At 47.5% G+C, this 13,897-nt stretch overlaps 2 protein-coding genes across 3 annotated transcripts in view; both read right to left on the bottom strand.

The window, feature by feature from the left end:
- The window catches only part of POC1B (POC1 centriolar protein B), a 111,355-nt gene extending 99,748 nt beyond the window's left edge, over positions 1–11,607 (bottom strand). For both annotated transcript variants that reach the window (XM_056117487.1, XM_056117486.1), the window contains exons 1-2: positions 11,431–11,607; positions 10,807–10,891 (exon numbers count right to left, since the gene is read on the bottom strand). In XM_056117487.1, the coding sequence (XP_055973462.1) occupies positions 10,807–10,891; positions 11,431–11,460 (115 nt within the window). In that variant the 5' untranslated portion in view covers positions 11,461–11,607. The remainder of the gene's footprint in view (positions 1–10,806; positions 10,892–11,430) is intronic.
- Positions 8,384–10,476, bottom strand: GALNT4 (polypeptide N-acetylgalactosaminyltransferase 4). Its single transcript, XM_056117484.1, has one exon. The coding sequence runs from the start codon at positions 10,207–10,209 to the stop codon at positions 8,464–8,466; it is 1,746 nt and encodes a 581-aa protein (XP_055973459.1). The 5' UTR covers positions 10,210–10,476; the 3' UTR covers positions 8,384–8,463.
- Positions 11,608–13,897: the final 2,290 nt, after the last annotated feature.

The following is a 13,897-nucleotide window of genomic DNA, read 5'->3' on the forward strand; positions in this document are numbered from 1 at the left end:
CTCCCTCAGGGCTCTTTTTATTGTTTTCATTTCACAATTCAAGTTGGAATCCCCTTACAAGTGCATCCAACCCCTTGATTCTTTCTCCCTCCTTCAGTCCTTCTGGCAAAACCCCAGTGTGCCTTTTCTCTGCCAGTGAAAATTGCCAGACACACCCAATCAATGGGAAACACAATAAATTCTGGATTTTCACGCGAATCTTCCAGACCTCCTATACAGTGCTTAAGTCGGAAATACATCTCTCCATTCTCTCCAATCACCATTCAATATCTTTTCTTCAATTTTCAGTCTTTCTACCCTACTTGGGACTGTGGCTCTCATGATACCCTACCATAATGGCTTCCCACTACCATTTTTTAAATTCCCTCGTAGATTTCTTTATCATTTCCAACTTTAAGAGTTTAAGACTCTGATATGAAACATATGCTCTTACCATTTTATGCTTTTCCTGGGTAGATTCATCCACTCCTATGACTTTAAATACTATCTATAGGCCAATAATCACTGTATTTCTCTTTCCCACACAATCCCCCTAGTTTTACTGAACTCTGTGCATCTCAAGGGCATAGGATAGTATCTGGTATTTTAAATATATGTAAGTAAACTGAGGACCTCCTGTTCCCCTTTTGTACAAGGTTAGAGAAATACAGATAAATGTTTAAGCATATAGCCAAGGATGCAGCAGACACATCTCCTGAGCCAGCCTGCAATGTGCTGAAAGCTAATGGCAAAAGTGGGTACGGGATTACTAGTCATTTAGAAGGACTCCTCTAGTCAGTTCTGCCTTTGGCAATAAATATGCAACCCCAGGACTCATTTTATCTCAGTAGATAGTTTTTATAAAATTTCAACTCATGATTAATGGGGTGGCGGATGTGGCAGCCTGATCACCTTCAAATCTTTTTATTAAATTTCAGGAAAAATCACAACATTCACTGATTTCCACTGCAGCCTAATAATAAGTCAAAAGATTCACTTATCAATCTTAATTTTCTTCATTATGCTAAATATCCAAAGGTTCAAATATTAATGACAAATCCAGCTAGCCTATGCTAAAGACTAGTATCCACAAAGAAACATTTTCTAGAACACTTGAAATTCTCGACTTTATTGCCCGCATTTTGCTGTTGTTTTAAGAGGAGCGAGTTGACAATCACAATCAAGGGGAAGGAAGAGGTTGATTCTGGATTTTTGGATTTGTATATTTGCTCGTTTATCTTGTTTTATTGAGATAGCATTAGTTTATCATGTCATAGCCATTTTAGGGGACACTTTTATCCTGCTTCTAAATGTATGATACCATACCCTCCACCATCATCCATTGGGCTCCCTGCCTTTCCAATCCTTTCTTCCCTACCTGTTGATAACCATATGCTCATGGTCATGGTCAGAGTACAAGGGACTGTTTGGACTTGGGTTCTGTGTGCTACACTGCTTTGTACACTCAGAGCTCATGAGTGAGATCACCTGGAATCTTATACTTTATTTTTTTATTTATTTATTGGGGGGCCACACCGGCAGTTCTTAGGGCTTACTTGTGGTTCTGTGCTCAGGGAATCATTCCTAGTAGTGCTTGGGAGACTGTATGAGGTTCAACAGATTGAACTATGGTTGGCTGCATGCCAGGCAAATGTCTTACCTGCTCTACTTACTCAGGTCCTCCCCTTATTCCACTTAGCATAATCCCCTTCAGTACATCCATGCTGTAACAAATGGCTAGATTTTTGTGGTTGTTTTTTGGGGGGCGACACCTGGCGGTGCTCCGGGGTTACTCCTGGCAGGGCTCAGGGGACCATATGGGTTGCCAAGGATTGCCAAGGGTTGCCAAGGTTGCCAACTCAAATCTGCTGCATGCAAGGTAAAGTGTTCAACCCAGTGTACTAATTTCCTGATCCAAACATTTAATTTTTCCTTATAGAAGGGTAGAATTCCACTGTGCATATATGTGACAATGATTTTTTTTTTCTTAACTCTAGTACAAGTCTCACAATGGAGACGTTACTGGGCCTGCTAGAGCAAATCAATGAACAACGGGAGGACAGTGACAGTGACAGTAGTAAAAGTCACACACCACTAATTCAACCTTTTGAAGTGTATAATTTAGTGCTTTGCCCAAACTCATATAACCACTGCCACTATCCAATTTCAGAACATCCCCATCAACCAAAGTTGACTTCCCTTAATCTCCAACCAAAGTCCATCCTCATTGGTGACCATTCTCTATTCTTCTAGGCTGAAGGAGTCACTCAGGTTCGACCCCAGTCCCTGGCAGCCTCTCAGATGCTATCTCTATGAACCTCCCAGACTCTTCTCCCAGTCACAAGATGGAAATACAGACACTCGAAATAATTTGCACAGGGCTGATAAGAAATGCTGATAAGTCCTTAAACATCTGTCTGCATTTCTCTAACCCTGTGCAAAAGAGGAACATGAGGTCCTCAATTAACTTGATAAGAGGGATCACAGACACATATCTAAAGTCTCTTTCAATGGCAGGAAGTACAAGTTTAAAAATATGTGTGGCTTAACACAGCCCAAATGTGACTACATGGCATGCAATGTACACAGTCAAATCTTCAGGACAGTGCTTTTCAGGCAGTGAGCAGGACTGGGAAGAATCAGGGGTGTAGGATGTGGGTCAGGAAACATAATTGTGGGATACAGGGCCAGAAATGTGCATCGCGTGCTAGTGCAAGTGGGAGGTCCTGGGTGGATTGATCTCAAGCACCGCATTGCTCCAAGTCCCACCCAATCACTAACCAGAAATAAAGGGAAAAGAGGCAGAGTTGGTAGGAGACAAAAGGATGGAAAACCTGACAAAAGGTGTTCGGGGCCCAGTGTGCTAAAATGGGGGCGGGCATTCTCTAAGACAAACCATGTGCCAGGTCACAAAACATGTCTCCATAAAATCAAGAAGATAGTCAACCATCCCCCCAAACCACGAGGCTTTGAAAATGAAAATTGGCCACAAAAACTTGGAAATTAAACAAAAATAAATGAATTAGGATTTTCTGAATTAAAAACAAACAAACCAGAGAAGATCATTAAAAAAAAAACAAACAACCAAAAACCAGAATCTCTTTGGGCTGGAGAGATAGTACAGAAGGTAGTGCACCTGCCTTGTATGCACCTGACCCGGGTTTGATCCGTGGCACCACACATGTTTTCTGGGGCCTGGCCAGGAAAGATCCCAGAATGCAGAGTCAAGAGTAAGCCCTGAGAACATCAGGTGTGGCCCAAATACATTACCCTCAGTTTTCAGTTTTGTTTTTCTTTTAAAAATAACCCCAAGGGGCCGGAGTGATAGCACAGTGGGTAGGGTGTTTTCCTTGCATGCGGCCGACCTGGGTTCAATCCCCGGCATCCCATATGGTCCCCCAAGCACCACCAGGAGTAATTCCTGAGTGCAGAGCCAAGAATAACCCCTGAGCATCGCTGGGTGTGACCCAAAAAGCAATAAATAAATAAATAAATAAATAAATATAAAACCAAATCTCTGGAGAAAAAAAGGCATGGTAAGGGAGCAACAAATGACCAAAGGCAACAGAACTGGAAAGTTGATCCACAAAACTGAGCTTCCCTAAAGTGAAAGGAGTGAATTGAAGGAGCTTTAGGACGTTGGTGTAAGGAAGCAGGATTTCTGTTGGTGTTGGAATGATGCATACGTGAAACTGTCATTAACAGAATTGTAAACAACTGTGCCTCAATAAAACAGAGAGCAAAAAATAGAAATTGGGACTTTTAACTTGTTACCCACTATTGTAGAAGTGCGGATTCTCCCTTCAATTATATCAGTCATTGCTCTATGAGTTTTGGAACTCTGTTGTTCAGTATATACATGTATATTATTGCTGTATTTACTTGATAAGTGGAAAGCTTTCAATATACAATGCCGTTGTCTTTTGTATCAATTCTGAATTAAAATCTATTCTTTCTACCAAAAAAAATGAAATTGGTGTTGGTTGGACCTGAGCAATAGTACAACAGGCAGAATGTTTGCCTTGCATATGGCCAACTCACCTAACCTTGAGCCTGCAAGGAGTGATTCATGAGATGAGTGCAGAGTCAGGAGAAAGCCCTGAATACCTGGGCTTACTCACCCCTTCGGCGTTTGCCTTACAAGCGGCCAACATGGCCGACCCGAGTTCGATTCCTCCGCCCCTCTCGGAGAGCCCGGCAAGCTACCGAGAGTATTCGATATGCCAGACACAGTAACAACAAAGTCTCCAATGGAGATGTTACTGGGCCCGCTCGAGCAAATCGACGAACAACGGGAGGGCCTTTACCTTTACCTTTTACTCACCCCTTCAAAAAAACTGGTGCTGGTATGCACTAATGATAACACTAAAATACTTGTCAATTAATAATATATTGCAAAATAATGTCGAAGCTTTGACTTTTTAATATTCTACCGTCTGCAAATTCAAACAAAATATACTGCAGCCTTAGCTTACTTCTGTTACCATCAATGAGTACCGACAGGAACAGTGTTCCCAGAGATTAAAAAACCATCAGAGTCCGTTTGTAAAAATAAGTAGAAATAATTTTATTTTGAGTCTTAATCAATATAGAAAACACCATTAATAACAGCAAAGAATGAAAACCACTCACAATACAAGAAAAAAATTCACTGCCAAGTTACTCTGAACTCAACATCCTTTGTGCTTATTTGAAAATATTATTAAAACAACAATTCAAAACAATAGACAAGTCAAAACAAAAAATTTATTATTTAAAACTGACACTCTAGCCAAACTAAGACTATGCAACTTGTGTTCAACCTGGAAAAGTTTGCTTTGCCTATATATTTCATGATAATACTCAGAAGCCTACCATTGGATAAGTAACACTTTCTTTGACAATTGCTTGTGAGTTGGAGTTATAGAACTCCTGCAGATGGCTAGCCTGTCATTTTTAATGACTACTCAGGCAGCCAATCATTCACAGAATTGGAGACTAATGGTATTAGCAGCCACTTAAGCTGAAACTTGTCTACAATATCTATTACCTTTCTATTAGGCATGTAAATTAACTCAAGAGGTCAAATCTCAAACGTTGACAATAAAAGAGGACACTGGTTACCAATAAATTAGAATTGGTGAATCCAACTGCATTTTATTTGTATGTCTACAATGTTGTTTTATAATTAAATTGGAAATGCCTCTGGATAAAAGTGTGAAAATCTCCTGTTAAATAAGCTACAGCGAACAATAAGCCACCTGTCTGAGTTGCTGATATGAAACACACACAAATTTCTTCTAGGAAGAAAAAATGTCACACACTGCAATTTATGTAAAAAAAATAAAGAAATATGTATTTCACTATTAAATGCAGCTTTCCCCTACTACCTGAGCAATAAGATAGTAGAATAAAAATAATTACAGTAAATTCCTAAACAGATCCATTTTAGTCCTTCTATTTGATAGAGGACTAACAAGAATAATAGCAATATTAAAAAACACAAGTGACTTTTTATTTTTAAGGCAGACTGGGGAAAGGCAAAAGGTAGGTTTAAGAGAATATCTGTTGCCAAGAAACCCTTTTGCAAAATCCAAGACATTATTATAAATCTCTTTTCAACTGTACCGTGAGAACCATGCACATCACATATGAAATCTGGACAATTCCTTAGTTAACTCTAAGGTTTCTAGAAAACTTACGGAAAATATTTGTACATTTTGTTCTGATAAGAAAAAAACATAACAAAATATTCAAGATATATAACAATTTTACTTTTTGAAATGGTTATTCTAATTTTTTTCCTTAAATCCAGATATTATAAAGTTGCTAGCCCTCCAATTCTCAACTAGACACTAAGAACAACTTTATGTATGATACTATGGGCTGATTCTCTATAAAACATGCATTTTCCTAAATCTATACCAAGCTAAATTGGTTGAGATTAAACTCTAAGTTTAACCTTTTAGTTTTGAATATAACATGGGATTTAAATCAGCCAATCTTTTAGAAATATGCTTACTTTTCAATAATTTGAATTTTTGGAAATATTTGTATTCCTAGCCCCAAAGATTACATTTTGAGTATGAAAGACTAAAGATAAAACAGAATTGATCCAACAAATGTGACAATGAAATAATTAACACTGGCTCCAACTTCCTAATGAATCCAAGATAAACCCTGTAAGTTGAACTCAGCTCACTTAATTTTTATTTATTTGTTTGGGTGCCATCCCAACAGCACTTAAAGGTTATTCCAGGGATTGAACCCAGTCAGCCTTCCTGCATGGCAAGCGCCCTACTTGCTGTACTATCGGTCTGGCCCTCTTTAATTTTTAAAGCCATTTCTCTTTTCCAGCTTTATAAATAGATGGGAGCCACTCCAGAACAATTACTCATGTTAAAAGTGAAATGATAACCTCTAGTTTCATCCATGTTGCTGCAGATTACATGATATTATTTTTTCTTAGAAGAGCTGCAAAGTCTTCCATTGTGTATAAATACCATGACTTCTCAATCCATTCATCTGTAGTTGGGCATTTAAGTTGTTTCTGTATCTTGGCTATTGTACTAAGTGCAGCGATGAACACAGGTGTGCGTATATTCTTTCTAATGAATGTTCAAGTGCTTATTTATTGTAATTATGTCTTGAAAATTTTTTTCTAAATCTTCTTTTAAGAGCATAAACACTTTCAGTTAAAACAAACAAATCATTCAATTAAAATAAGGTTCATAATTACCTCATGCAGGGAGGGTGTAAGTAGATGAAAGTTATGTAAAGACTACCCCGTCAGATACAATCTGAGTCATATACTAGACCTCAGGAGCTTCATGGTGCTTTGATAAACCAGCACCCACAGTGTACAGAGAGAACCCTGAGGCCCAAGAAGTCATTTGGTTAAGTAACTTGGCTCATCCTGAACTGAGCCTTTGGGGGCAATCATTCTCCCACCTACTAAAAGCTGTCAAGTGCTAAATACAAAAATCCAACAGGAAAAGCAGCATTTAGCCCTGCCAAGGCCATCTTCTTGAGAGTCTACTCTTCATGAGCTAATCAGCAAGAACCCCAAGCACCAAGGATTCCCTAGAATGACACCGCAAGCCTCCAAAGCAGGCCCCTTTTCCATTTCACACCTTCCAGTAACAACAGTAGGGTCTAACTTCAGCAAGGCCTCCACTGTGTTCACTTGAAGCAAGTAAGCATTAGCAAAGGCAAGTATGGTACTCTGGTACTTCAAATGAAACTCTCCAGGTCAAACACAACAAAAGGAAATGCAATCAGGAAATGCCCAACACACACAAACAAGTTCACAGAGAGGGCAGGCTACAAAATCAAAGCAATCTGAGGTATCAAAAAAAGATTAAGTCCAATAGCTCAAGCTTACAAAGTCTAGAATATCATGTCTACCCATTTCATTCAGATGTGGGTATATTTTTCTGAGATGTCTCCTTTATACTTAAAAAGAGCTCCAAACTCATATTCCAACCAATGCCCCTTCAAATGGTCATATAGCTGAACTAGGCCTTTTTTTCCTTAAGATCAACTCTTTTTAATTTCCATTTGATTAGAGAAAAATCAGAATATTTTTAAAAATTAGCAAAATCTAAAATGCCCTACACTGGAACAAAGAAATTCAAATGCTGTGAACAATTAAAATAATAACAAAAATAGCTAAGCCACACACTGATGAATCTCGTTTTAAAAGGGGGCTGGGTACTGTGAGGCCAAAGAGACCACACAGCAAGGGTTAAGGTACACATGCTTTGCATGCACCTGATACCAGCCTGGCCCAGCTCCACAACACGGGATGCAATCTTTGAGGGCCCTAAAAACATCCAGGGTGACTCTGGAGCTTGTGGCACCGAAGGCCCAAGCAAAACTGCATCCTTGGGTCCTGAACTGAACCATCCACCACAAGGGGGAGTGGCCCCCTGGCCCCTGGGCACTGCTTGGTAGCCCCCAGCAGCACAGAAGGAGATGTAGGGCCAAGGAGACAGCTTAGGGGGCGAAAGCATATGCTTTACATGCTGGAGCCCTGGATTTGATCCAAGCACAGCATGGTCTCCCAGCGCGGCTGGGTACAACCCTCCTTTTCTATCCTAGCACTGCCAGGTATAAGCCCCAAAAAGAAAAAGGAAAAAAAAAAAAAGAGCATGTGCAGGAAACTTACCCACCAACCACAAATCATCCTTCATGCTATTTGGACTATTACATTCCTTAATAATATTAAATCTGGCACTTAAATGTATTGCGTATCTCAATTCACAGTGGAATTTCTATAAAGGAAAAGGATCAACCTTTCTAAATAAGCTATAAGGCACTTGGAAGTGAGCAACAGAAGCTGTGTGCACCCAGTGACCGCAGCTCGAAGCCCAGACCAACCAGCCTTCACCGAGATGCCACGGATGCCCAGAAATCTCATCAGCACCGAGGCTCTCTGAAGGCGCCATGGCCTTCCTCAAAGCCAATGTCGGCCTGCAGATCCCAAGCACAGGCCGTGCCTTTCTATTTCTCAAACTTCCACATCTGGTTTTTATCTCCCGAGTCACACGTCCGCAGTTGCACATCGGCGTGGCCCTGAGGTGTCCGAAACGCACTCAGGCACAGCCCCGAGCGCGGGTGGAAAATGGTGCGGTCGGCCCTGAAGTGCCAGATCATGGGCTCGGGAACTGGGGTGCCGTCCTGGGGACAGTTCTGCATCCCCACCATCGTGCGGGACCCCTGCACCTCGGCGCAGAGCTCCGTCACCGAATTGAAGCGGATCTCTTGCTTGGACGTGTACTCGAAGAACTGGTTGCCCCCTTGGCCGTGGCAGCCAAAGAGCGAGAGGTTGGCCCCGGTGGGGTTGTGGCTCGGCGCATTGTAGTCGAGGCACTCGGAGGCGATGCCAATGCTCCGCACGGCCCCGTGCCAGCCGGGCCGGTCCTCAGGCACATGCAGCTCGGAGACGATGTTCCGCAGGTACCACTCGAAGCTCTGGCACTTGAGCGCACGGCGCAGCTCCTGGCGCTGCGAGATGTCTCCGTAGGCCTCGCGGCGGGCGGGCGGGTTGCGGTTGTAGAAGTGCTCCTTGTAGCCGTCCATCCACACCTCGGCAGCGCGCGCCGTGTTCTGCAGGAAGTGGGGGCGCGCGTAGGGCGCCCGGCGCGGGAACACGTGGCCCACGTGCGAGCAGGGGTGGATCTCCAGCTGCCCGCCGCACTGCCACACGCGGAACGACAGCTCCAGGTTCTCGCCGCCCCACACCTCCATGCCCGTGTCGTAGGTGCCCAGGTGGTGGAAGTACTTCTTGCTGACCGCGAACAGGCCCCCGGCCATGGTGGGCGAGCGGATGGGATCGGTCCTCGAGCGGCGCCGCAGCTGCTCGCGCCGGGGCACCGAGCGCCACTGGAACGTCAGGCGCCAATCGAAGCCCCCGATCATGGGCTCGCCCGTCTGCATGTAGTACTCGAACGTGTTCCAGTCGATGGTGTCGATGACCGGGCACACCACGGCCGTCTCGTCCTCGCCGATGCGCTGCAGCAGCGGCTCCAGCCAGCCCGTGTTGCACTCGCAGTGGCAGTCCAGGAAGGTGAGCACGTCGCCCGTGGCGAAGGTGGCGCCGATCAGGCGGGCCCGCACCAGCCCCTCGCGCTTCTTGGTGCGGATCAAGCGCACGCGCTCCAGACGGCTCACGTACGTCTCCAGGCGGGCCTTGAGGTAGACGCGGTCGCTCAGGTCGTCCACCAGGATGACCTCCTTGAGCAAGACGGCGGGCGACGTCTCCAGGACGCTGTGGATGGTGCGCAGCAGCGTGGACCAGGCCTCGTTGTAGAAGGCGATGATCACCGAGGTGGTGGGCAGCCGCGCGTAGTTGAACGTCTGCGCTCGGCACTCGGGCATCCTGCGGTCCTCGATGTGGCGGTGCAAGGAGATGCGGTCGCTCAGGTAGATGTTGATGGCGTAGCGCTCCAGGAGCGCTTGCTGCTGCTTCTCCTCCTCGGGGCCCAGCTGCAGCTTGCTGGCTCGGCCCCACTCGCCCAGGGCGCCCGGGTCGGCCGGGGGTTTCTCATAGAGCGGCCGCGACGGGTCCCACGTCCTGCTACCCGGCTCGGCGGGCGCTCGCAGCCTGCGCTCGGCCCCGCCGCCGGGGTGCCCTCGGGTCGAGGCGGCCCGCAGGGTGGAGACAGATAAGTCCAGCAGGAGGTAGGCCGCCGTGCACAGCGCCAGCAGCAGGCAGCTCTTGCCGGCCCAGGTCCACCTCAAGGCCATGCGGAGCCTGGGGGGCGCGGGCGCAGACGCGGCCGCCCAGAGTCACCCCGCGCGCGGGGCGGGTGAAGCGCTGCAGCCGCCGGGCGCTCAAGTTCCTGCTTCGGGGAAGGGAGCGGACGAGCCGGCGGCTCGGCTCTCCGCAGTCACCGAGCAGGGACGCTCGCCCACCGTGGGGACAGGGTCCCCGTGAGACGCCTCCGGCCTCCAGCCCCTCCGCAACTCGGCGCCCCGCACTTGCTCCAGCTCGGCTCACAACTTTTCACCAACTCCGCGGCCAGCCAGCACCCCACCCTCCCGGGGCGGGCGCGCAAACCCCGCCCCGGCCTCTCCCGCCCCCTGCCGGACGGTGTCCGGGCCAGCAACGCTGCGCCCTGGCGACCCGACAGCCGAGAGGAACGGGGGGCCGCGGGCGGGATCCTCTGCAGGATCCAGCTTCCCTCTCCGGCCGCTCTCCATCCCCAGCACCCGGCTTCGCCCTCGCGGGCACCGGCGCGGGAGGACGCAGCGGCAGGTGGTCCGAGCCGTGAACGCCACATCCCCAAAGACCCGCCAAAACTGGCCCCAGCGCCAGCGCGCCGCGCGCCTTCGGAAACTCACCGAGCTGCCTGCCATTGGGGCTGAAGTCCACCGAGGTGATCGCGGCTTTGTGGCCCTTAAAATAACGCTCCAGGGTGGGGTCCTCCTGCAGGGGAAGGTGTCAAGTTTGGAGAGCGGGTGCAGAGATTCCCCAGGGAGGGGTGCCGCCGGGGAGCCTCCGCGCGGGGCGCAGGGGCTGGCGGGGCGGGAGTTGCGGGGACAGGCGGGGTGCCCAGTCCCCGTCTTCCCGCCGGGCATCCCGGGGCCCCGCGCATCCCGCGCCTCCCGCGCCCCAGCCGCTATCCCGACTTAGGAACTTTGTGGTTGTTTTATTTTCCCCCCAAGCCGCCAGGTGATTCTGACGCAGGCGCTCCAGGGGAACCCTGCGAGGATTCTAGGAACCATGGAGGAGGGGATGGCGGGGTTCAATCTGTTCTGCCCAGGGCTCCGCGGTGCAGGGGAAGAGTGCACCGAATCAGCTCCTGGAGCTGGGTTCGAGAGGATGGCGCCCCGGTACAGGGGGAGAGGGGTTTGCAGCTCCGGAGCTGGCCGCGCGCACCTGCAGCCCCCTCCGGCCGGGCGCGGGCTCTGCCCGGGTTTGGCGGGAGCAGTTCCACGAAGGTGTCCCCCGCATCTGGTCCTTACCGGGGAGGAGGCCATGTGGGGGAGCGGCATGCGCCGGGCTCCCCGCCGGCGGGGGTACCCGGGGAGGGGGAAGGGGGAGGGACCGAGCGGCACGCGGAACCGAGTGCCCACTACTGCGGCGCCTCCCGGTCACTACAACAACGGTGGTCCAGGCCGGCCCGCGCCGCAAGGCGTGACCAGTCGAGTCCCGAGGCCCCGCCGCCGCCGACAGGGCCCGACGCCTCCTGGTCAGACGGGACCGTCCGCCAAAGCCACGTTCGCGCACCTCGAGGCGCACCCCCTGGAAAGAAAGTGTTAGCCCGGGGATGGGCCGGGGGGAGGCCGCTGAGAGCGAGACCCCCGGAATCTGGGATCGATGCGATCCGAGTTCGATTCCTCCTTAAAGAGAGAGGCGCCCGCGGAGTTCTAGCGGGTGGCGCGGCTCAGCGGCGGGGCGGCTTGCTAGCTCCTGGAAGCCAGGGAACTAACCCCGGGGGGGGGGGGGAGGGGGGCGGGGGGCGGGGGGTGACAGGTTTAAATTTAGCCCATCATTGTGTTTTCACACAAAACTGGCGTGATAGAAATGTAGATCCTGAATAAGATGCACAGATGAATGAATGGGCATCACTTAACCGGTTTTTTGTTGTTGTGTTTCTGTTTTCGGGGGAGAGAGGATCCTCCAAGAGGTATTCTGGGGGCTGGCTTGGTTGTGGGGCACTCGGGTCCTGCAGAGTCGAGGACCACCTGGATCGCCCTTGGGGACCTCCAGAACTACACCCAGCAGTGCTCAGAGGACCATGTGGTGCTGCATGGGATCTAACTAGGGTCAGGCGCATTCTTAACAACTGGCCCGTGGGGGAGTGGGGGTGGGGGGAAGAGGAGATAAACTTATTTTTAAAAACTTTTACGTAATAAAAAATTAGGTCAAGCGAAAAGCTAAAAGTACACATCTCTAGGGTGGAGAATAAGACCTGCATGTTATCTAGCTGGGTGTTTCTAATGCCCTAACCTTTCTAATGCTCTTGTAAAAATTAATCTGGGTGTTGTCACTGGGAAAGTCTTGGACCCTCGATAGTCCCGTCTTAGTCTTATCACTAAGCTTACTTTCTCCTGTAACTTCTTTGGGAAGGTGCTGCTTTGGTTTCTCTGTCTCCAAAAAACTCAGAATTTGCATTTCAAGGGGATGTTGTCTTCAAGCCTTTGGGCTACTTCAGGGCTAGACAATTCTTAGTTTTTTTTAATTTCCCATAAAACTCCATACCAGCCTTCCCCATCTATCTGTCTGCAGCAACCCCCCTCCCCCAACTTCACCTTCACCCACTGTAACCTATAAGGGTTACAACACCTATCTTTTCTTATCTACTTCACTGCTTATGCTTTCTAGGCTATCTTCTTGAACTGTGGGTCTTCACTAATGGAATGTGGTGTTACTGGGGAAAAAAAATTGACAGTAGTAAAAGTTTTCTAAATAGAAGCGATAAAAAAAAAAGAATTATTCAAAATTTACTCTGAATCTTAGGTGTTTCTGGTATTGCTGACCTGTGTTGCTTTTCTTCCAGGAAAAGGAACCCCAAGTGAGAAAATTTTATCTCTGCTTCAGAGCAGCACTCATACTGCCACAATTTTTTGGGAGAGAAGGAAACTGTGTCCAGGTTACTCACATGGTGTCTAAAGCCATCCCTACCTCAGGCTTTTATACTTTGTATCAGCTGTACTTTGAAGTTGGTAGAATTCCAGAACCTTGCTCCCCTTTATTAATCACCAATGTTATTCTTATATAGTTTACATATAGCTGTCAAAGATCACATAGAGGGGCCCATTAAGGTTCAGGAGATTGAACCAGGTCTCTTGCTCTTGAATGCAAAGCATGCACATGGCCTTTGAGCTGTCTTTCTAGCCCCTAGATATAGTAATTCTTTGTAACCTCCCCAAATTGTGAATTTACCAATCTGAATGGGAACCTCAATATTTGAAAATCTATAAGCTATCCTCAAATACCAGAAAGCAGGTAACACAAGTCAATACCTTAACTAACTCTTCTTTCTCAGTTTCTCTTCAAATAAGAAACTGCGTTTATCTACTTAATCACCGTGGAGAGAGAGAGAGAGAGAGAGAGAGAGAGAGAGAGAGAGAGAGAGAGAGAGAGAGAGAGAGAGAGAACATTTGTTTTTCAAACTCCAGAATAGTTTCTAAGTTCCCTTCAAAATTTGAAATTTCAGACATAGCACAAAACTGCCACCTACTGTTCACATTCCTATAAACACTAGAAATGAAAATACTTTGTGATCTATTTCCAGGAATTTCAACTATCTGGATACAGTTGCTCCAAAGTGTGGGAGAGTATCAGATCTAAGAAGAGTATCAGATCTGTTTGAATCATTCTAGCATTAGTCTTTTTTGAAACAACGATTTGTTTCCATCATAATTCAGTTTCCAAATGCTCTACATTTTATCTTTTAAGCCCTTGTGACTTCTGTCTCTGTAGTCC

Source organism: Sorex fumeus, unplaced genomic scaffold, assembly GCF_029834395.1.
Source record: "Sorex fumeus unplaced genomic scaffold, SorFum_2.1 ptg000003l, whole genome shotgun sequence".
NCBI classification, from domain to species: Eukaryota; Metazoa; Chordata; class Mammalia; order Eulipotyphla; family Soricidae; genus Sorex; species Sorex fumeus.